The sequence below is a fragment of the Nomascus leucogenys genome, chromosome 18, assembly GCF_006542625.1.
Source record: "Nomascus leucogenys isolate Asia chromosome 18, Asia_NLE_v1, whole genome shotgun sequence".
Lineage (NCBI taxonomy): Eukaryota > Metazoa > Chordata > Mammalia > Primates > Hylobatidae > Nomascus > Nomascus leucogenys.
This window is the reverse complement of record NC_044398.1, coordinates 56,906,366-56,930,809: the sequence shown is the minus strand read 5'-3', so window position 1 is coordinate 56,930,809 and position 24,444 is coordinate 56,906,366. Positions and strand designations below refer to the sequence as shown.

The 24,444-nt window shown below is 38.8% G+C and overlaps 2 protein-coding genes across 3 annotated transcripts in view; one reads left to right on the top strand and one right to left on the bottom strand.

The window, feature by feature from the left end:
- Positions 1–11,734, bottom strand: part of ENKUR (enkurin, TRPC channel interacting protein) — a 33,458-nt gene extending 21,724 nt beyond the window's left edge. Inside the window, exon 1 of the mRNA XM_030798458.1 lies at positions 10,909–11,734. Within this exon, the coding sequence (XP_030654318.1) occupies positions 10,909–10,985 (77 nt within the window). The 5' untranslated portion in view covers positions 10,986–11,734. The remainder of the gene's footprint in view (positions 1–10,908) is intronic.
- Positions 11,617–21,879, top strand: THNSL1 (threonine synthase like 1). 2 transcript variants are annotated; one of them, XM_003269369.3, is made up of 3 exons: positions 11,617–11,744; positions 16,962–17,127; positions 18,392–21,879. In XM_003269369.3, exon 3 carries the CDS (start codon positions 18,440–18,442, stop codon positions 20,669–20,671), a length of 2,232 nt encoding a protein of 743 aa, XP_003269417.1. In that variant the 5' UTR covers positions 11,617–11,744; positions 16,962–17,127; positions 18,392–18,439; the 3' UTR covers positions 20,672–21,879. The 2 variants fall into 2 exon arrangements, with proteins under 2 accessions (XP_003269417.1, XP_003269418.1); XM_003269370.2 differs by having other exon boundaries at positions 11,737–11,841.
- Positions 21,880–24,444: the final 2,565 nt, after the last annotated feature.

Genomic DNA, 24,444 nt, shown 5'->3' with positions numbered 1-24,444 from the left:
ATTGGCTCTATTTTCTTTTAAGTTCAGGGATACATGTGCAGATTTGTTATATAGGTAAACATGCATTACGGGGGTTTGTTGTACAGATTATTTCATCACCCAGGTATTAAATCTAGTACTCATTACTTGTTTTTCCTGATCCTCTCCCTCCTTCCACCCTCAGCCTCCGATAGGCCCCAGTGTGTGTTGTTCCCCTCCATGTGTCCATGTGTTATCACCATTTAGCTCCCACTTTAAGTGAGAATTTAGCAGTATTTGGTTTTATGTTCCTGTGTTACTTTGCTAAGGATAATGGCCTCCAGCCAGTATTACTGCAGCACTACACTACTGTGTGGGACTCTGAACTCTGGAGCCTAGGCTGTGTTAGAAAGTTATCCAAATTATTTATTGGATAATTTTGACATGTACACATTCATTTCCCTGCAAAGGATACGATCTCATTCTTGTTTTATGGCTGAATAGTATCCCATGGTGTATGCGTATCACCTTTTCTTTATCCACTCTATCACTGATGGGCATTTAGGTTGATTCCATGTCTTTGCTACTGTGAATAGTGCTGCAATGAACCTAGGCATGCATGTGTCTTTATAATAGAACGATTTTTATTCCTTTGGGTATATATCCAGTTATGGGATTGCTGGGTTGAATGGTATTCCCATCTTTAGGTCTTTGAGGAATTGCCACACTGTCTTCCACAATGGTTGAACTAATTTACACTCCCATCAGCAGTGAGTAAGTGTTCCTTTTTCTCCACAACCTCACCAGTATCTTTTGAATAATGGCCATTCTGATTGGTGTGAGATGGTATCTCATTGTAGTTTTGATTTGCATTTCTCTAATGATCAGTAATGTTAAGCTTTTTTTCATATGATTGTTGGTCACATGTATCTTCTTTTGAGAAGTGTCTGTTCATTTACTTTGCCCACTTTTTAATAGCATTATTTGTTTTGTTCTTGTAAATTTGTTTAAGTTTCTTATAGATGCTGGATATTAGACCTTTGTCAGATGCATAGTTTGCAAAAATTTTCTCCCATTCTGTAGGTTGTTTACTCTGTTGATGGTTTCTTTTCCTGTGCAGAAGCTCTTTAGTTTAATTAGATCCCATATGTCAATTTTTGCTTTTGTTGCCACTGCTTTTGGCATCTTCATCATTAAATCTTTGCCCGTGCCTATGTCCTGAATGGTATTGCCTAGGTTGTCTTCCAGGATTTTTATAGTTTTGGGTTTTACGTTTAAGTCTTTAATCCATCTTGAGTTAATTTTTGTATATGGTGAGAGGAATGGGTCCAGTTTCATTCTTTTGCATATGGCTAGCCAGTTCTCCCAGCACCATTTTTTGAATATGGAGTACTTCCCATTGCTTGTTTTTGTAGGTTTGTCAAGGATCAGATACTTGTAAGTGGGCAGTCTTATTTCTGGGTTCTCTATTCTGTTCTATTGATCTCTGTGTCTGTTCTTGTACCAGTACCATGCTGCTTTAGTTACTGCAGCCCTGTAGTATAGTTTGAAGTCAGGCAGTGTAATGGATAATTGGCTCTATTTTCTATTTATTATTAGAATTATGAGATATGGGCTAAAGATAAGTTATTCTCAAACTAAAATTGTCATCTTCAGAAAACATACCAAAACTGTATTTTACCATACAGTTAAGATTAGATTTACTAATCACCATGTAGTAAGTCCCATCATTAAGACAGTAAATTTACATTTTAAAAACCATTTATTTTAAAGGGCACACAAAGAAATGATATTGCTCAAAAAGCTGGGATTGTTTGAAAGTGCTTAATTGAGATTTTTTTCCTCTAATGGGCAAAATGGGCACCAGGGATTAACAACTTTTCTTTTTCAATTTTTCCCAGTATTACTGCAGCATTACACTATTGTGTGGAACTCTGAACTCTGGAGCCTCAGCTGTGTTAGAAAGCTATCCAAATTATTTCTTGAGGAGAAATTTTACATGTACACAGATATCCCTTAAGTCCACCTACAGACTTGAAATGAGAATGTTCAATTCAGGCTCATGTCTATATCAAGTAACTAAATTTTCAAAAATGGATGCCAATTCTTCCCCCAGCCTGGTTGTCTGTCATAGCTCTGCTCTGCACTTACTTGACAACACAGGCATATGTCATTGACTATAATGATGATCTTAGTGCTGTTCAGTACTTCTCACAAGCTGTTGAGTGAAATAATATGTGGAATATCAAAAGAGTATGTAGTTAATGTATTCATCTACATCTGTGCTGTGTAATACAGCCACATGTGGATATTGAGCACTTGAAATGTGGTTGTGCCACATGCTGAAATCATAGTATTTTAGATAAATTGCATTAAATAAACTACCTAAAGTAAATTTTTCGTTATTTCTACTTTTTAAAAGTGATTTGAAAAATTTAAATTACATACATGACTCTCATTACATTTCTATTAGACTGTGCTGATCTAGATAGCAGGAAAATCTATCCTTGAATTAAACTATGCAGTCAGATAGCTGCACACCCAGAGCACAACACATTGCTGTCTCCAAAACTGCTTTTGTTTAGTTATGTTATCGTACTGGAACACTGGTCTATAATGAGGGCAACAGTAGACTTATGAAACTCAGTAGATTTAACGTAAAAGTGCGGCTGAAATCTTTATTATATTACACACATGGTCTCCTCTGTCCGTGAATCCTGGAGGAAGTGTATTTGTGGTGGCACACCGAGAACATTTGTGCTCCTCTGTGACTACTGCTTTGCTTTTGTCTTTGGACAATATGACTTAGAGTGTAATTGATTTTTAAAGAAGCCTGGGAAGGATCTTTCTTCCTTCATGGGCTGGCTGCTTAACTAATAGAGTCAAATTTGTTTCAGACTTTAAGCAAATGTGCATGATTTTAAAGCATACATTTCATGTAGGTCCTCATTTGTAGCTCTACCTTACTTTTCTATCATAATTTCCCATTTGCTTTGATAGCCTCATCAAAAAACCTCATTGCATTAGAACAAGGTTGTGTATAAACACCAAATAGTATCTGATATATAATAAATTATCAAAAACTAAACAATTATAGGTGTTACTGAAGCAAAAAGGACTCAGTTTGTTTTATTGACTCAGGCTAAAAGAACTGTGCAAACCAATTAAAGTTATGAGCTTTGGTATTAGATTTGTGTCTCAATCTCAGCCCTTGTTTTTCCTCATTGCCTCAACTTCTAGGCCTGAGATTTTTCTTCTGTTACAATGGGATACTACTACTTATCCCATAGGATTCTTGTGAAAAAGAGCAATAACTGGCACGTTTTAAATTCTAATACATTGAACATATTGCTATTAATAGTATTCTTGTGGTTATGATTATTGGATATCCATCCTGATAAAATGTTTAAAAATTGAAACTGTTTAACCCTTTACTTGATTTTACCTGTGTCCTGGCAGACACAGTCTTATTCTGTAAAAATTTGAGTCGTCATGTCTAGATAGTGAATATAACAGACTGACATATTTCCCTGGTCTGTAAAAATGAATTCTCATATACAATATATTGTTAGTATTGCTTAAGATATTAAACCTTGTTCTGTAACTGAATAATCTAAAAAATGAGTCTAACATTCACAAAAGCTCACTTACACATTTCCCTGGCAACTGATTTTAAGGAGTATTGCTGTCATATTTTCTTCTCTCAAAATTTTTATGTATATATGAAATGCCAGAGAGGTCTGCTAATGCCTTTTACCACATGTTACATTATGTATAGGTTTCTTATTTATTTATTTGTTTGTTTATTTATTTCTTGAGATGGAGTCCCGCACTTTCGCCCAGGCTGGAGTGCAGTGGCGCCATCTGGGCTCACTGCAAGCTCCGCCTCCCGGGTTCACACCATTCTCTTGCCTCAGCCTCCACAGTAGCTGGGACTACAGGTGCCCGCCACCACGCCCGGCTAATTTTTTGTATTTTTAGTAGAGATGGGGTTTCACCATGTTAGCCAGGATGGTCTCGATCTCCTGACCTCGTGATCCGCCCACCTTGGCCTCCCAAAGTGCTGGGCTTACAGGCGTGAGCCACTGCGCCCGGCCACTATAGGTTTCTAAATTATAGGCAGTAACTCAAAATAAACATTAAGCCAGTAAATGCATATGGAAGCCACAACGTTCCTTGCTGAAAAAAATCCTGTATCTGGTTGTCTCTCCCCTCATCCATATGCCTCAAGGGAAGGGTGCCTTTTGAATTATCCTGTCAACCACATAGTTTTCCAGGCCTTCAATTCCTCTACATTCTTCAGGTAATTCTATTAATTATAACACATCTTCATTTGTGTGCCTATGATATATTATATATATGTATATATAATATATAATATGAATAAATATAAATATATGAGATGTATAAGCTATGAGAAGGGCAGTTGGACAAAATGTAAGAGATGAAGAGAAGTATTATTGTGGGTCTGTAGAGACTGCCTAGCCAGATGAAAAATACATTCTAACACTTAAATTCTAACACTAAACACTTAAAACACTAAAATAGCTTCTAACACTAATCATAATACTGAGACCATATATTGCAGCAATGGGAATTTTAGCATAAAATGTCATCATGCCAAACAAAAAGAGACTTTGGAATAGTTTAGACTTTCTTTGAGTATAAGTTAATTAAAAGGGTTACTGCTTTCCTTGATTAAATTCTTGGCTGTAATTAGCAAAGTGGGTAAGACAAGAAACTCTGAATCAGGAGAAAATGACCATGTTACCTAAGAGTTCCTAATAGTCAAGGAACAGATTTCTCAGCAAAGTCAGATAGATAACCATACTTTAAACAAAGAGATGTTATAAAGACTTCAGAACATGTAAGTGTTAACAGTATTGACACTGAATAAAGCAGAAAGTAGTCCAAGAAGAATGGGAAGCTCCAAAAATGAAACACGGATTATGTGTTACAATTAATCACAATGAAAAACAGAACCACATAAAACAAAAACTAATGGTGTCTACTGCATTAAATACACTGTTGGTGGGACTGTAAACTAGTTCAACCATTGTGGAAGTCAGTGTGGCAATTCCTCAGGGATCTAGAACTAGAAATACCATTTGACCCAGCCATCCCATTACTGGGTATATACCCAAAGGATTATAAATCATGCTGCTATAAAGACACATGCACATGTATGTTTATTGCGGCACTATTCACAATAGCAAAGACTTGGAACCAACCCAAATGTCCAACAATGATAGACTGGATTAAGAAAATGTGGCACATATACACCATGGAATACTATGCAGCCATAAAAAATAATGAGTTCATGTCCTTCGTAGGGACATGAATGAAGCTGGAAACCATCATTCTCAGCAAACTATCACAAGGACAAAAAACCAAACACCGCATGTTCTCACTCATAGGTGGGAACTGAATAGTGAGAACACATGGACACAGGAAGGGGAACATCACACACCGGAGACTGTTGTGGGGTGGAGGGAGGGGGGAAGGATAGCATTAGGAGATATACCTAATGCTAAATGACGAGTTAATGGGTGCAGCACACCAACATGGCACATGGATACATATGTAACAAACCTGCACTTTGTGCACATGTACCCTAAACCTTAAAGTATAATAATAATAATAAAAGAAGTATGCATGCAGAAATTCTACACTGGTGAGCCTGATGACAATTTCTGTAAGAGTTGTAGAGAGAATTTTTATTACATTCATAGAGAAGCAATGATTGCATAAGGCCATTTGGAGTTTCAGTCACCACAAATGAAAATCAATTAAAAAATAAGATTATGTGATTAATAGATTAGGGAAATATTTTAGACATAATAATTTGCATGTTGATGTTAGCAGAGAATCTTGTTAAATCCTTGTTGATAAGGTAGAGAAATATGAGTTAATTGGTTCACTTTGGTGACTGAACACTCAAAAGTATTGCTATCAGCCTAGAGAGAGATGTCTAGTAACCTAGTAAAGTGTAAAGTACTTGCTGTGTGATATGGTTTTGCTGTGTCCCCATCCAAATCTCATCTTGAATTGTAGCTCCCATAATTCCCATATGTTGTGGGAGGGACCCAGTGGGAGGTAAGTGAATCATGGGGGTGGGTCTTTCCCATGCTCTTCTTGGGATAGTGAATAAGTCACATAAGATCTGATGGTTTTAAAAAGAGGCGTTCCCCTGCACACACTGTCTTGTTTGCCACTATGTAAGACGTGACTTTGTTCCTCCTTCACCTTCTGCCATGATTGTGAGGCCTCCCCAGCCATGTGGAACCATGAGTCCAACCTCTTTCCTTTATAAATTACCTACTCTTGGGTATGTACTTATCAGCAGTATGAGAACAGACTAATACAGTAAATTGGTACCAGTAGAGTGGGATGCTGCTATAAAGATACCCAAAAATGTGAAAGCAACTTTGGAACTGGGTAACAGGCAGAGGTTGGAACAGTTTGGAGGGCCTAGAAGGGGACAGAAAGATGTGGGAAAGTTTGGAGCTTCCTAGAGACTTGTTGAATGGGTTTGACCAGAATGCTGATAGCGATAAGGACAATAAAGTCCAGGTTGAGGTGGTCTTAGACGGAGATGAGGAACTTGTTGAGAACTGAAATAAAGGTGACTCTTGCTATGTTTTAGCAAAGAGACTGGTGGCATTTTGCCCCTGCCCTAAAGATTTGTGGAACTTCAAATTTGAGAGAGATGATTTAGGGCATCTGATGGAAGAAATTTCTAAGCGGCAAAACATTCAAGAGGTGACTTGAGTAGTGTTAAAAGCATTCAGTTTTATGTATTCAAAGGATATGGTTTGGAATTAGAACTTATGTTTAAAAGGAAGCAGAGCATAAAAGTTCAGAAAATTTGCAGCCTGAAGATGCAATAGAAAAGAAAAACCCATTTTCTGAGGAGAAATTCAAGCCGGCTGCAGAAATTTGCGTAAGGAGAAGCCAAATGTTAATAGTCAAAACAATGGGGAAAATGTCTCCAGAGCCTGTCAGAGGTCTCCACAGCAGCCCCTCCCATTATAGGCCCAGAGACCTAGGAGAAAAAATGGTTGCATGGGCTGGGTCCAGGGCCTTGCTGCTTTGTGCAATCTTGGGACTTGGTGCCCTGAGTCCTAGCCATGGCTAAAAGGGGCCAATGTAGAGCTGAGGCCATTGCTTCAGAGGGTGCGAGCCCCAAGCCTTGGTGGCTTCCACATGGTGTTGGGACTACGGGTGCACAGAAGTCAAGAATTGAGGTTTGGGAACCTCCACCTAGATTTCAGAGAATGTATCAAAATGTCTAGGCAAAGATGTGCTGCAGGGGCAGAGCCCTCATGGAGAACCTCTGCTAGGGCAGTGTGGAAGGGAAATGTGGGGTGGCAGCCCCCCATACAGAGTTCCCACTGGGGCACCGCCTAGTGGAGCTGTGAGAAGAGGGCCACTGTTCTCCAGACCTCAGAATGGTAAATCCGCTGAGAGCGTGCACCATGCACCTAGAAAAGCTGCAGACGCTCAACGCCTGCCCGTGAAAGCAGCCAGAATGGGGGCTGTACCCTGCAAGGTCACAGCAGCAGAGCTGCCCAAGACCATAGGACCCCACCTCTTGCATCAGCATGACCTGGATGTGAGACATGGAGTCAAAGGAGATCATTTTGGAACTTTAAGGTTTAATGACTGCCCCATTAGAATCTGGACTTGCAAGGGGCCTGTAGCCCCTTTGTTTTGGCCAATTTCTGCCATTTCGAATGGTTATATTTACCCAATGCCTGGACCCCCATTGTATCTGGGAAGTACCTAACTTGCTTTTGATTTTACAGGCTCATAGGCAGAAGGGACTTGCCTGGTCTCAAATGAGACTTTGAACTGTGGACTTCTGAGTTAATGCTGAAATGAGTTAAGACTTTGGGGGACTGTTGGGAAGGCATGATTGCTTTTGAAATGTGAGGACATGAGATCTGGGAGGGGCTGGGGTAGATTGATATGGTTTGGCTGCATCCCCACCCAAATCTCATCTTGAATTAATGAGGTCCCATAATTCCCATATGTCGTGGGAGAGATCTGGTGATAGGTAATTGAATCATGGGAGTGGGTCTTTCCTGTGCTGCTCTCATGATAGTGAGTAAGTCTCATGAGATCTGATGGTTTTATAAACGGGAGTTCCCCTGCACACACTCTCTTGCCTGCCACCATGTAAGATGTGACTTTGCTCCTCCTTTGCCTTCTGCCATGATTGTAAGGCCTCCTCAGCCATGTGAAACTGTGAGTCAATTAAATCTCTTTTTAAATATAAATTACCCAGTCTCGAGTATGTCTTTATTAGCAGTGTGAGAACAGACTAATATACTATGTTCTATGATAGATAAGAGATATAAAAGACATATTTATTAAATTTGCAAATGACACAAAGCTGGGAAGAATGGTTAACAGAATGTATAAAAGATTCAAATGCAAAACTATCTCCATAGATTAATGAGTTGAGATAAAAAAGAATCAGCTACATAATTAGAGGATGGGAGAGACCAACCTTAGTCAAAATCCACACAGGTTATTTCAATGTGAGCCAATGGTTGGACATGACTGTCAAAATGCTTATGGAAGCTTAAGCTGAATGGATGAAAATATTGTGCCAAGAATTATGGAAAGGAGATAATGGTTTCATGGACTGTTCAGACCATAACTGGAATACTACTTTAAACAAAATGGAAAGAGGGGATGACTGGAGATATTCAATAACTGCAGACATCAATAAAGGGTGATAGGCCAGGCGTGGTGGCTCATGCCTATAATCACAGCACTTTGGGAGGCAGAGGTGGGTGGATTACTGGAGGTCAGGAGTTCAAGACCAGCCTGGCCACCATGGTGAAACCCCGTCTCTACTAAAAATACAAAATTAGCCGGGCATGGTAGCAGGGGCCTGTAATCCCAGCTACTCGGGAGGCTGAGGCGGGAGAATCGTTTGAACCCAGGAGGCAGAGGTTGCAGTGAGCCAAGATGGCGCCATTGCACTCCAGCCTGGGCAAAAAGAGTGAAATTCCGTCTCAAAAAAAAATTAATTAAAAAAAAAAAGGGTGATAGATTTGGTGAAAATCTTGGAAACCATCTTATGCATCATGAGTAACTCAAATTTTGAAAACTGAATCATGACTTCCCATTGACTTTGCGACTTTCATAACTTAGTTCTCAGCCAATAGTTCAACTGCAGAAAAGTGCCTTTCATCTGATTTTGGTCACATACATTCATCTTCTAAGTTCTCATTTAGTATCTTCATCTCTCATTATGGTTTTTGATGATAAATTTTAGTGTTCATATTTCAGTTCCCCAAAAAGACTGTAAACTCTGAGGCGTGGGAGATCAAAAGGCAGGCAGTTGTCAGAGTCTTGCCAGTGTCAATTGACTTTAACCTAACAGAAACGATTATTTTGCCATCACATTTGGGTGCCTCTATTTCCTCTCATCATAAATCTTTCTTCTACTCATTTCTTCATAGCAAATCCAAGAAGTCTGTGCTATTACTCCAACAGCACCAAGAACAGATATACTAGTGCAATATCATACACATAATAGGGGCTCCATTAATGCTTGCCAAATGAATAAAGACTGTTCCTATAAATTATTTTGAAAAAAAATCATCTAGATGCAGTAAAGCTTTTTAATTTGGCAAAGAACAGAATATCTACCTAATAAAATAACTCTCAAATTCAATATTCTATAGAAATACAATCTACTAATGTGTTACAGAGGAGTTTTATCTCATGTCATATGCAGGAATTTGAAACCAAAAGTTGGTTCAACAATAGACAATTTGAAAATAAATTCTGCAACTGTGCCATAACTTACTTTACATTCATCTTTCCAATCTCTAGATGTTGATATGCTAATGGAGATGTAATATAGTTACTGCTCTAGTTTAAACCAGATTCTTAAAATTGAAGAAGCTGCCTACTTGTTGAAGCTATTACCCTAATACTAGTAAAAATAATTGACCATTAGATCTAAAAGGGGCCTTGAATATTATCTAGTACATTTATCTCACAGATCAGTAAACAAATGAAACTTTATTCTAAAGATCACAAAGACAGTTAGTTGCTAGGCCTGATTTTTAGTCCAGCCCTTTTCAAATGCGGTTTTGACTTGCATACGGACAAGGATGATGGTAAAAGACAGGAAACATTTCAAGTACTAGGAGAAATGAGATTTTCTCCACTACTTTCTTTGCTCCCCACAGATTTAAGTAAGTTCTAAGAAGTCCCTACAAATGGGAGTAACTGAAGTGCTTCCTTTGCACGTTTTTGAGATTTGGAGAATTTAAGAGGTTCTAAGACCTATGTAAAATTTCAACTCAATTACATATTTTTTGGTTCATTATCTATCCACCAATTCTTCCTTCTATTAAACCATTAGATCTGAAAAAGTCCTTAGAAACTGCCTAATAGTGGTAGATATTTCGTTTCACTGATCAAAAACCTGAGGCTCAAAAGCAAATGTAAATTTATATTTCATAAAAATCTTGGGGGAAAAGATAAGTCCTATCTCATTAGAGAGGGAGATGTAGTGCAGTTAGAAATACAACACCGAACTCCTGAAACCAAACAGCAAGTATCCTTAAACAAGATAACAGAATTGTGATTTTTCTCTTTTAAACATGAAACTTCATGCTATGCTGTATAACATATCACATATAATTAAATTACACAATAATCACATACCGTATTAATAAGAGATTAAGTGTAATATAATAAAATGGTCATCTCACAGCGCCAGATTGCCCTCTCTGTAAAACTGTGAGATGCTGAATACGTAGATATTTCGACCTTTTCTCTAAGAAGTTATCCTCCAAGGCTACTTCATCGAGGCAATACATTTTATTTATTATTAAAAGTCCCAGGATTTGTATACTTAATTAATACTGAGTATTCCCCATTCTTGTTTCAAGTGATAGTCTTTGCTTATCCACATACCTAGGAGGCTGGGGAGGCTCCTTCAAGTCACTGGGAATGAGGTTATAAACACACTCTGAAAGGCACGTTGGATCCATGGCCACCAAATGACTCCTTAAAAGCTACTCTCCTCAACTTTTTTCTCCCTGTCCCAGTATCTCCGTCCCTTTCTTCACTGCTTCCCCTTTTCTTACTTCTTCGCCTTCTCAAAGACCACGGGTTCTCTCCTTCACATCGTCCCCCTTTAACCCCCTCTTAGCAGTCCTCTCTCGGGAAGAAAACACCCTATTTCTCTCCGGATTGCTAAGCGTCGTTGACTGTGCGGTTGCCGTGGAAACCGTTACTAGGCAACGAGGAAGCGGCAGGCGGCACTGCAAACTAGGTCTCCCCTCTTCCCTCTTTCTGCAGCGCCTTTTGCTAGAGAAGCTCATTTGGAAGCCACTGTTTTTACATGCCTTTGAAGGATAACGGGGTGAAAACGGTGTCCCTTTAAAAACTGTGCTGTTTTCTATTTCTATGTACCTGAGGAAAAAGAAAAATCCTACTAGAGACAGGGCAAAGCGCAGCTGGTGCGCAGGCGTCACACAATGAGGTTTTTGTGAGCAAGCCCCAATCCCGGTGTGGGCGGAGCGAGCGGCTGAGACCACGCGGACGCAAGGCCACCGCCGCCAGCGGGACGAGGGAGGGGAGGAGCCTGAGGTGCTCGGAGTGCTCGGATAGGCTACAGTGAGAGAGGAGAGTCACGTGCCCTGCGCGAGGCCGCTCGGGGCGTGGGCGTGCAGCGGAGGCACGCTGGCCGCCGCAGGCACAGGCGCAGAGTCCACTGCGCGGGGGCGGGCCCGGGGAACTAGCTGGAGGTACGGTGTTCCGTGTCCTGTGGAGGCTTTAGCGGCTCGTGGACACTGCTCTCCCATTTCCTTTCATTTCCCCCGTCTTCTCAGTGAGATTTCTTTGGTGAGTTATTGGAGAAGAAAGAAAGGAAAACTAGAAGCCAGCCCGCTCCCATCGCATGCCTTTCCCCGCACCGTCCCTTCCCCTTTCTGCTACTCGCTGGTGAACTGTGCGCGCATTTTTCCTGCCGCTTCTGGTCGAGGCTCCTCGGAACCCCGCGCAGCCTTGCCCGCCACGTGTGTGAGTGCGCGCCCGGGGCCCGCGGCCTCCTCCGCCTGCTGCGCTCGCTCTCCCGCCCCTGCGCCTGCGACCGCCCCTTGGGCTGTCCTCGGGGTCGGCTCTGCGCCTGCTCTTCCCGCGGTCAGGACCCTTCCTCTAGGTCCTTCTCCAGGAACCCGTGGACCTGCTCTTTTGTAAATGAGCAGCCTAAACTAAGAGGAGAAGCCCTTTAAGTGGGCCTTTACGTTTTTGTCCAGTTTTTGGTGTCCCTTGTTGGAAAATTGTCTTCTGAGAAGCGGTTTTATTCCTTTTTGTTCCACCTGGTCACCCGTAAATCTATGCACGTGGGCCTGCCGTAGGAAAGTCATTTAGACGCTTTTACCCGAGTGTTTAAGTCTCTACTAAAAAATACAAAAAATTAGCTGAGTGTGGTGGCGGGTGCCTATAATCCCAGCTACTCAGGAAGCTGAGGCAGCAGAATCTCTTGAACCTGGGAGACGGAGGTAGCAATGAGCTGAGATTGCGCCATTGCACTCCACGGCAACAAGAGTGAAACTCTGTCTCAAAAAAAAAAAAAAAAAAAAAAAAAAGACATTTTGGTAATAGGATTTGGGGAGGAAGATGGATGCCTCTGAACCACCGGTACAGAGGCCACTCTGCCCAAAGGAAATAAAGCTTCCGGGAGAGGAGAGAAAACACACTTGAGTCTGGGTTTCTCACTGCCTGGTTGGCTGGCGGGGAGATGAAAACAACACAATGGCCTGGTGAACCTTTTAGTTACTGTATAAAAAGCCTTTACTGAATGCGTAGATCTTTCCTTTGGGCTCTTACTGAATTTCACTACATAAGAATACATTAAGTTTTTCTTTTTTTGTGTGTGTGTATACAGTTGATTTTAATTTTTGTCCCAGACGCTTAGGGAAAATTCTCCAGATTTCTTCACATCAGATTGTCTTCCAAAACATTTTAGATAGATAGATCTGTAGATCTATATTTAGATCTAGATCCAAATCTATATCACTTTGCCCCTTTCTTTTCGCCCTTGAGTATTTTATGTTTGGGGTTTCTGTTTAGCAAGTATAGAGAAAAATTTGGCGGGAAACCACCTGTATGTACGAAGATTCGAACCAAGGACTCATGGAATGATAACACCATTAGCCAAGTGGATAGTCATTGGCTAAAGCTTATGAATTTTATACTTAGAAGGAACACCTTGAGACTACTTGTGTTAATCAGTTCCTGACATAGCAAGTAAGGGCAAAAGATGATTTCTGCAGTTACCACCAACTGGCCTTAGGTAACCTTGATGTTCTGGGGTTACTGAAATAAAATAATTTCACTGATGTCTGTATATTTATTATGCTTTAAAAAATGGTAAACAATCTGTGCAAGACCTCACTGTGGTATAGTTAGTTTACAGTCATGAGCAGGTTGTTAAATCATTTGGAAAAAAACTTTTCTTTTTTCTTAGACATTTGATCTGCAATTCTCCTTGCCTTTTGAAAGTGTGTTTAAGCAAAATTATTTCTAGTTTTTATAATTCTCTTGAAATGACAGTTCAAAAAAATGCCTGTGTCCACCGCATGTCCACAGGGAATTAACTGGTATATACCTACAGGGATGAACAAACTATCTGTAAAGGGATAGACAGTAAATATTTCAGGCCCTTTTAGGCCAAGTGGTTATGTTGCAACTACTCAGATTTGCCATTGTAGCTCAAAAGCAGCCAAAGATGGCACTGAAAAAATGTATGAGCACATGAATGATTGAAGCTGTGCTTCAGAGAAACTTGATTTATAAAAACGATGGTGGGCCAGATTTAGCCTGTGGATTGTAGTTTGCACAGATCCTAGATCCCCGTATATAATGGTATGCCTGTGATGTACATAAACAAATGAGGGTTTTTTTTTTTTTTTTTTTTTTTGCGAAGGATTATTTTAATCTATTTAAACGAACAAAATGGGTGTAGATGAGGATATAAGACAATTGGAAGATAAATAAACCCTTTATAAAGACAGGCTCTTTATAATTCTCAAAGTTATAGAATTGTGGATACTTAAGTTTTTTCAATTAAATATTTGAGATCATTAAGAACATGTCTAACAGCAGAAGTCTAATGGCAGAAAAAGCTTAGTCAGCTTTGATAGTAATATAAAGACTAAGTGATGAACTTGCAAAATTAATTGTTTTAGTTGTAAGATCCTTGTGATTACAGAACAATACTGGATTGTGTGGTCCTTCCACCGTCGCCTCTATTTCATGGCAGGTGGGAGGCCCTCTGAGTGAAAGGTTTGAGAGAATTTTTGGTCAGAAGTCAGAAGCAGTAGAGCTTAACCACCTTTTGGCTAATTTGTGTCCTGATATACAGTTGGTTGTCCATATCTGTGAATTTCCCATTCTCAGATTCAACTAATTACAGATTGAAAATATTTTAAAATTTTGGTTGGGTGCAGTGGCTCATACCTGCAATCCTAGCACTTTTTGAAGGACAAGGCAGGAAGATTGCTTGAGCCCAGGAGTTGGAGACCAGCCTGGGCAACATGGCGAAACCCCCTCTCTACTAAAAATACTAAAATTAGCTGGGTGTGGTGGTGCGTGCCTGTAGTCCCAGCTACTTGGGAGGCTGAGATGGGAGGATCACTTGAGCCTAGGAGGTCAAGGCTGTAGTGAACCAAGATTGTGTCACTGCACTCCAGTCTGGGCAATAGAGTGGGAGCCTGTCTGAAAAACAAACAAAAACACGAAAATAATGGAACAGTAAAAATACCACAAACAAAGCAAATTAGTACAACAGCTCTGTACCTAGCATTTGCATTGTATTATGTATTATAAGTTATTCAGAGATGATTTAAGGTATACAGGAGGATGTGCACAGGTTATATGTAAATACTATACCATTTTATATAAAGGACTTGCACATCTGCAGATTTTCTCACTCTAAAGTCAGTCCTATTAACCACTAATTATCCAATATCCCTCTCAATGCTTAATCCAAATAATTGTTAAACACATTAAAGAGAAGAGTATCAAGACTGAAAGCCTTGGAGTGCACTACCAGAAATTCCCCTCTATTCAACAGAACCGTTTTTATGATCATTCAACAGTATCCTCAAATCTTTTTTTCCATTTCTCCGTGAATTAAAAAAATTTTAAATGAACCATCGATAATGCTTTGGTGAAGTCCATATATATGCCTTCTGTATATATTCCTGAGTGGCCATTGCAGCAGACATTCTCAAAAAGGAAATGAGGATGTCTTTTCCTCATTTGGTTGGTTAAAAAATGTTGAGCCCCTAAAATTAATTTGTGGTTAAATGTTACAAAATAAAATTTAGTATGTAGCTTAAAATAGAATATATCTTTATTGTTCTGTAGAAATAATATATATTATAGCACTTAACTGCCTTCTGCTAGTCTAAGGAACATGTTTTTGGGAAATAATATTGATACAGAATTTACAAATTGAACTGTCATAATTTTCTTTTAAAAAAAATATATATATTGCTACCCCAAAGTCTTGAAAAAGGGAAGTGAAGTAAAATTTAAAAACAAGAGGGTAGAGGGGAACTAACATATAGGAAAAGTAAGATTGCAAAACATAAGGTGAAGGTAACATAATGTTTGCCTTACAATCTACTTTTGATGAAGTTGATGTTAAGCATGGTAGCAAGCAACGTAAAGCGGAAGAAAAGATGAAAGATTTACTGGGCCGGTGTGGTGGTTCATGCCTCTAATCCCAGCACTTTGGGAGGCCAAGGTGGGAGGATTGCTTGAGTTCAGGAGTTCAAGATCAGTCTGGGCAACATGGTGAAACCCTGTCTCTACAAAACCTACAAAAATTAGCTGGGTATGGTGGTGCACACCTGGTGGGAGGATCACCTGAGCCCAGGAGGTTGAGGCTGCAGTGAGCTGAGATCATGCCACTGCACTCCAGCCTGGGTGACAGTAGAAGACTGTTTCTCAAAAAAAAAAAAAAAAAAAAAAAAAAAAATTACTGCTCATGAAAACCATCTGCTCAGATTGTAAGATTACATAAATTATTACTGATACAGGTATCAGAAAGTTAGGTATTGCAAACTCAAAAAAAAGAGACTGTAATGTTACAAGCAAAAGCTTCCTGAATAGGAGGTTAATCAGACTGTTTTATATAAGTGCCCTAAAAGCAGTTTGTGCTTTTAAAGTCTAGTACCAGAATATGGTTTAATTAAATTGATGTTATGGTTCAAGTATATAATTCTTTCTGGTCCTCGGTTTACTTCAGGGAAAGGATTAGACTGTGCATGGCAAAACAGTTCTTGATTCATGGGTGAACACCACTGTATTCTCTGAAGGTTTATAAACCATAAAAAAAATGCACCTTGCCTTGTACCTACATATTTGGGTTCAATTTATATATTCCTAGCCCATTGTCAGTGAGTGACAATGATTAATCTTACTGTAAATATTTTGTGCTAACTACTATGATATGTGCTTTGATTTTATTATATAGCTAAGAGGTATCTTTTTGTGGCAAGAGTTTTATTTGGGCTTTTTATAGTGGATATTATTACATATGAATATATAGTGATTTTGATAGATAATACAGCCTATAAAACAACTCAGACACTAATTTCATAGCATTAGTCCACTGATTTTTTCCCCTCTGATCATTATACAGCCAAATCATTAAAATTCCAGGTATCCTTCTGAAAGGTTTTATATTTGTTATTATTTGGTTTTTTATTGCTTGATGGTAGAAATTCCTTCAGTACTGTTTAGTGAAATTCTTTTTATAATGAGACACACATGTTTAAAAACAGTATCTTAATCTTGTAATAACAGATTTGGGGAAACATATGAAAAGGGTCAATTTTTCTGTATTTTTAAAATTTCAGATGAGATTTTCAAATAATAGACTAGTCTATATGTAGAATTTTATGATACTGTATACAGTTATGATTAACTTAAATTTTTTTCCATTATAGGCTCCACGTTTTGCAAAGATCGGTTTTGCCTCAGAGTCAACAAACTCTTCAGATTGGTTCCGGTGTGTCCTATGTTTACAAGTCAGTGGAAATTAAACAAAACACATACAAATTGAAAAGTCAAAAAGGAAATGAATTACTTCCCTTGACGGCTCTAATTTTACTTGTAAGTTAAATTCAGAGTTAGCTTAAAATCATTTAAATGTTTAATTACAGAACAGAGTTTAAGTAGCATAGAAAGTCAGTATTACATGATTAAAAGTTTTCAGAACATATTTTAACATTTGATCTAGTATTTAATATGGTTTAGTTGCATATTGATTCTACCAGAGAACACGTGATAAGCCCCACTGTGTGTCTGTGACATTACTTCAGGCAATTTACATGAACGTTGCACAGGTATTATATTGCATTTTGCGTAACTAAAAACTTGTCTGGCATACATTTTTGTTTTAATGGTGAGTATATTTCCAAAGACAAGGACTTGGTCAATATGGGAAATTATAGAGCTTCTTTGGATGCCAGAATAATTGTTTTCTCTCATCATTGGAAACATTCCTGAGGTTCTTGGCTGTCGCCCTGGGGTCTGGAAGTTGAGTTAAATCTCTCCACTGATGATTATAGGGTTAGAAACAAAAGCGATGGTTCCATGCAGATAAGGTTATATGTAGCCTTTGACCTCATTGCTGATTATTAATTTTTCTTAACTATTTGTATAATATTATACCTTTCACGTTGGCTCTTTTTAAAGCCTTCAGTATGAATAATTTGTAACAATGATTCTTAATATGCATGTAAAAGGCACATAAGAAAGAAAATGTCATACCTTTGTCCTGTAGTTTGGAAAACTAAGCATTTTGTAAGCAAATATGTTCTTTTATTCTGGTTTCCTGTTATGAATTCTATAAGAAATTTATGAGTAATATAGTCTATCACAATGTTCATACAACTGAAGAGAAATTAAATATAAAGAATATTGTTCAACTTTTGTGAATTGCAAATAGATAGCACTCCAACTCCAAATCATCTTTATATGTGATATAAACTGATAAACCATGAAATAGTTTTCATTAAAAGACCTCAATATGAAAAAAATAGTAATTTGATTTAGTATATATATACTTTTAAAAGCATCTACCATCTGGCACTTTGTGAATACAAGTTTCTGTTTTTTATAGTTACAAATTTTGTCAAAGTTTTGATTTTTCAGTGTCTTGAGATTTTAAAAGATATCATTAAAAAGGATAATATGCAATATATAGAATCTGGGTTGGAATAGTTTTTTCAATTCCATAAGTTTGGAAGATTTTTAAACAGTTTATATACCATGGGCATGGTTATATTCAATCCTATTGGGATTTTAACAATCTACTGTAATTAGTAACCAAATTATCTGTTGTTGTTTTTTGTTTGTTTTGTGTTTTGAAAAGGGCTAAAGCCAATTTTTAGGTTGGCTTGGGCAGAAAAGTGAAAAGAGAATGCTCCACTTTAACCGATGTCATCATCTGAAAAAGATAACACAGAAATGTTTTTCTAGTATACATGTTAAAACGGATAAACGCGCACAGCGATTTCTTTCAAGAACCTTTGCACTTGCGGAATTGAGGAAGTCATGGTATTCAACCCACTCTCTTGTTGGAGACAAAAATATTATCCTGATGGGACCTCCTGGTGCTGGGAAAACAACAGTAGGCAGAATAATAGGTCAGAAACTGGGTTGTTGTGTCATAGATGTGGATGATGATATCCTTGAAAAAACCTGGAATATGAGTGTGTCTGAAAAATTACAGGATGTTGGTAATGAGCAATTTTTAGAAGAGGAAGGAAAAGCTGTGTTAAACTTCTCTGCATCTGGAAGTGTGATTTCCCTTACTGGGTCCAATCCAATGCATGATGCTAGCATGTGGCATCTGAAGAAAAATGGAATAATTGTATACCTGGATGTACCTCTACTAGATCTAATTCATCGTCTAAAATTAATGAAGACAGATAGGATTGTAGGTCAGAATTCTGGAAAATCTATGAAAGACTTACTTAAATTTAGAAGACAGTATTATAAGAAGTGGTATGATGCTCGTGTTTTCTGTGAAAGTGGGGCTTCCCCAGAGGAGGTAGCTGACAAAGTGCTGAATGCAATTAAAAGATACCAAGATGTGGACTCGGAAACATTCATTTCAACAAGACACGTTTGGCCTAAAGACTGTGAACAGAAGGTTTCAGCAAAATTCTTTAGTGAAGCTGTAATTGAGGGGTTGGCTTCTGATGGTGGACTTTTTGTTCCTGCGAAGGAGTTTCCAAAATTAAGCTGTGGGGAGTGGAAAAGCCTAGTAGGAGCAACCTACATAGAAAGAGCACAGATACTGTTGGAAACATGTATCCATCCTGCAGACATACCTGCTGCCAGGTTGGGAGAAATGATTGAAACTGCTTATGGGGAAAACTTTGCCTGCTCAAAAATTGCTCCTGTCAGACACCTTTCAGGCAACCAGTTCATCCTGGAGTTGTTTCATGGACCAACGGGATCATTTAAAGATTTGTCTTTACAGCTTATGCCTCATATTTTTGCACACTGTATCCCACCAAGTTGCAATTATATGATACTTGTAGCTACTTCAGGAGACACAGGGAGTGCAGTCTTAAATGGTTTTAGTCATCTTAATAAGAATGATAAGCAAAGGATAGCTGTGGTCGCATTTTTTCCTGAGAATGGAGTAAGTGATTTTCAAAAAGCACAAATAATTGGCAGTCAGAGAGAAAATGGATGGGCAGTGGGTGTTGAGTCAGATTTTGATTTTTGCCAGACAGCTATAAAAAGAATTTTTATTGATTCTGATTTTACTGGCTTTCTTACTGTGGAATATGGAACAATCTTAAGTTCAGCTAACTCCATAAACTGGGGCCGACTACTTCCGCAGGTAGTTTATCATGCTTCCGCATATCTTGATCTTGTTAGTCAAGGATTTATTTCTTTTGGAAGCCCAGTCGATGTCTGTATTCCCACAGGAAACTTTGGTAACATTTTAGCAGCAGTGTATGCCAAAATGATGGGAATCCCGATTCGAAAATTTATCTGTGCCTCTAATCAGAACCATGTTTTGACTGATTTTATAAAAACAGGACATTATGATCTAAGGGAAAGAAAATTAGCACAAACCTTTTCACCCTCAATAGATATTCTCAAATCTTCAAACCTAGAACGACATTTACACTTGATGGCTAATAAAGATGGACAACTAATGACAGAATTATTTAATCGATTAGAAAGTCAGCATCACTTCCAGATAGAAAAGGCTCTAGTTGAGAAACTTCAGCAGGATTTTCTAGCTGACTGGTGCTCTGAGGGACAGTGCCTAGCAGCTATTAACTCCACCTATAATACTTCAGGGTATATTTTGGATCCACACACTGCTGTTGCAAAAGTGGTTGCAGATAGGGTGCAAGACAAAACTTGCCCTGTGATTATCTCATCTACAGCCCATTACTCAAAGTTTGCACCTGCTATCATGCAGGCTTTAAAGATTAAAGAAATCAGTGAGACTTCATCAAGCCAGCTCTATTTACTGGGTTCATACAATGCATTACCTCCACTGCATGAGGCTTTATTAGAGAGAACAAAACAGCAAGAGAAGGTGGAGTACCAGGTCTGTGCAGCTGATATGAATGTCTTGAAGAGTCATGTGGAAAAACTTATCCAAAATCAATTCATATGAAAGCTTTCAGAGTAAATTTTTTTTCTAGCTGTAAGCATGCAATAATAAATCTCAAATACTGACTTGGAGTACAGTAGCATTTTGCCTTTTATGTAAATATCTCTATATCCGTTTGGAATTTCAATAGTCTGATCTCTAGGGCTGACATTAGACCTCCATGGCACCTCCTCAGATCTTTAATCTGGAAGTGACAAAAGGTAACACTGTGCACGGACCTTTGAGCTATCATGCTTTTGCCTTGTGCTCATGAGGGGTGTATCAGTTTCCACTCCCACACCCTCACTGTTATGTGGACCAAAATGTCTGGTATACGATTTGGCAATTAAAATATTTAAGCCCAGTTTTCAGGTACTACATCTGTAACTAGGGAATACTCTGTTGATTAGAAAGTTAATTTACCACTCAAAATGGCTAACTTGAATGGAGGAAGTAGTAAACTCTTCTATTAGGATTAGGGCCAGTGTTTTTTGTTTTTTGGTGCAGTTTCAGCTCACTGCAACCTCCGCCTCCTAGGTTCAAGTGATTCTCCTGCCTCAGCCTCCCAAGTAGCTGGGATGACAGGCATGCACCACCACACACGGCTAATTTTTTTATTTTTAGTAGAGATGGGGTTTCGCCATGTTTTCCAGGCTGATCTTGAACCTCTGACCTCAGGTGATCCACCCACCTTGGCCTCCCAAAGTGCTAGGATTACAGGTGTGAGCCTCTGCACCTGGCTAGGGCCAGTGTTTTTAACCCTCCTCAAATTCCATTTTGGACTACAACTAATGCGTATCCCGCACTGTCCAAATTAAAGATGTACTCTGTCCTTCACTCTCCTTTGGATGTTTACGGTTAGGGTGATGATGTTTGAAAATCAAGACATTACTGAAATCCAGGATGAAACAGTAAGCAGAACTACTTAGAAGTGAATACAGAAATAAAATGATCTATTTCAAGAGAAAAGTTTTCCAAAATTAAGAGTACTTGAGTAGTCTCAATAGGAGTGTATTTGTAGACAGCAGTTTCCCTATATTATTTGGAGTCAATTCTTATGTAATTTGTTGTTTCTTTCTTAGTGAACATTGTCTTTTTCTGGCAGCTGAAACTGCACACAACTGATACACATATTTAATTTGTATTCCTTTGTAGTAATACATTTTAACCATGATTTATGTTTGTGAATTTACTGGATGTTTTCTTTCTGAATTAAAGATTGTCAAGACCAATTAGTGTAATGGACTACTGTCAACCACAAGATGGCATTCCTAACATAATTTGTCTTTGATAACATTCATTTCATTTTCTGGGAGAACAACCTCCATGAAGAAATATATTGAAAGTTGTAATGAAGAAAACATTTTAATAGTTTAATAAGCAAGAGAAATTTGTTTTAATTTTTTTTTAATTAAACAAATTATATATTAACACCAGATCTCTGGCTTAGCTTCTAAAAAGGAGGTTCTAAAACCAAAAATTGAAAATCAGGAGCAGTTATAGGAAAAAAATGGAAGATTCAAAGTTCCGTTTGTTCATGTATGTCTTTATTATTTTATCATTTACTTTTAAGGATATTTCAGTAGATGATATATTTAGAAACTGCATCTAAATATTCACTGTACATAAGAATGCATTATTTTGCCTGGCATGGTGGCTCACACCTGTAATCCCAGCACTTTGGGAGGCCGAGGCAGGTGGATCACCTGAAGTCAGGAGTTCGAGACCAGCCTGACCAACATGGAGAAACCCCGTCTCTACTAAAAATACAAAAAAATAGCCAGGTGTGGTGGCAGGCGCCTGTAGTCCCAGCTACTCAGGAGGCTGAGGCAGGAGAATGGTGTGAACCTGGGAGGCGGAGTTTGCAGTGAGCCGAGATCGTGCCACTGCACTCCAGCCTGGGCGACAAAGCAAGACTCCGTCTCAAAAAAAAAATACAAAATTAGCCAGGCATGGTGGCACATGCCTGTAGTCCCAGCTACTTGGGAGGCAGAGGCTGGAGAATCGCTTGAACCTGGGAGACGCAGGTTGCGGTTGAGCAGAGATGGCGCCATTGCACCCCAGCCTGGGCAACAAGAGCAAAACTCTGTCTCAAAAAAAAAAAAAAAAAAAAAAAAAAAAAAAGCATTATTTTTCTGAAAGTGAGAGGAACAGTGTTTTAAAAAGACATGATTTCTGGCTGGGCACAGTGGCTCACGCCTGTAATCCCAGCACTTTGGGAGGCCGAGGAGGGCGGGTCACCTGAGGCCAGGAGTTCAAGATCAGCCTGGTGAAACCCCATCTCTACAAAAAATACAAAAAATTAGCTGGACATGGTGGTGCACACCTGTAGTCCCAGCTACTCGGGAGACTGGGACACAAAAATTGCTTGAACCCACAAGGCAGAGGTTGCATTGAGCCGAGATCACACCATGCACTCCAGCCTAGGCAACAGAGCAAGACTCTGTCTCAAAAAAAAAAAAAAAGACATTTCTGCCTTCAAGAACTGTAGTTAACAAGACAACGCAAAAATTCAATCGTACAAGCAAAAGAGTTATTGCAAGATGGTGTGTCAATAAGTGAAAAATGAGTGATACAGCTAAGTGCTGTAAGATTTAAGAGGAAAGGATTACTATGGGATAGTCAGCAAAGGTCTCACAAAGGACATAGAATCTAAGATCAATCTTGAAGGATGGGAAGATTTTCTAGGTGCAAAGGAAGGGGGAAAACATTCTAGCAGAGGCAGGAGAAACAGGGAAGATGAAATGCCCAAGGGTTCATATGTATTTATTTGTGGACAGCACATTCTCTTACTGGCCAAAACAGTTATTTCATGTCTTCACTTTTTCTCAAAACCAGCTCTGGCCCTTCACTCTCAGCTAATAACTTTGCTTCATTCTAGAGGAACAAGTGACTATACATAACACACCTCAGGCTTCCCATCATCAAATGTATATGTTTGCTGCATCCATTTCTGTCCCTTTCCCCGCCCCTTTGATTGAATTGGGTGACATTCCTTCTCTTTTTAAAGGCCAGTCTCTTTAGTTGTGCCTTGGATCCTATTCCCTTCAACCTACTTAAATGGTGTGTGTCATCAGGTACCTTCCTCTTGTTTCTTCAACTTCTCCCCTTCTGCGTAACCTTTCTTCTTATGGCATTTAGAGTCTTTTTGTACTTTAGCATAAGAACAAAATCTCTGTGAACATCCACCTTTTTCCCATCTGTGCTTCTTTATTCTCCAATCAAGATAAAGCTCTTCACAGAGTTATCTACATATATGGTGTCCACTTGCCTGCCTCTCTTTTTCTCCAGAGTGTAAAATATATGTACAGGTTAAGGATAAGCATTAAATACCTAAGTATTCACCACCTCACTCAATGGAACACGACTCACCTTTGGTTCTTCTTTGATTGATTAGATTCACTTTCTTCCCCCGGCTGTAACTACATCATACATTTTCTGTTATTCATTCCCTTTCTCCTAGTTCTGCATTGTTTAGTTCTGACTCTTTGAATTTTATATAAATGGAATCATACTTTATGTGTTATCCCATGACCTATTTCTTTTGCTCAGAGACTTCCAAATTCATCCATTCAGATGAATGAATCCACAATTCATTGAATTGTATTACTAAATAGTATTCTATTGTATGAACACCACCATCCACTTACCCACTACTGGACATTTGTCTAATTTGTATCTGTTCTTGTATCCAATAGATATACTGTTTTTTAAAATTTATGTTGAAGGTTACTGACTGTAAACTTCTTAACATTTGTGACTCTTCTTAATAGCATGTAAAACCATTTTTTATGTCA

Bases quoted from the DNA above. Each gene is read 5' to 3' on its own strand.
- THNSL1 (XM_003269369.3), top strand. From the start codon at position 18,440: ATGCTCCACTTTAACCGATGTCATCATCTGAAAAAGATAACACAGAAA.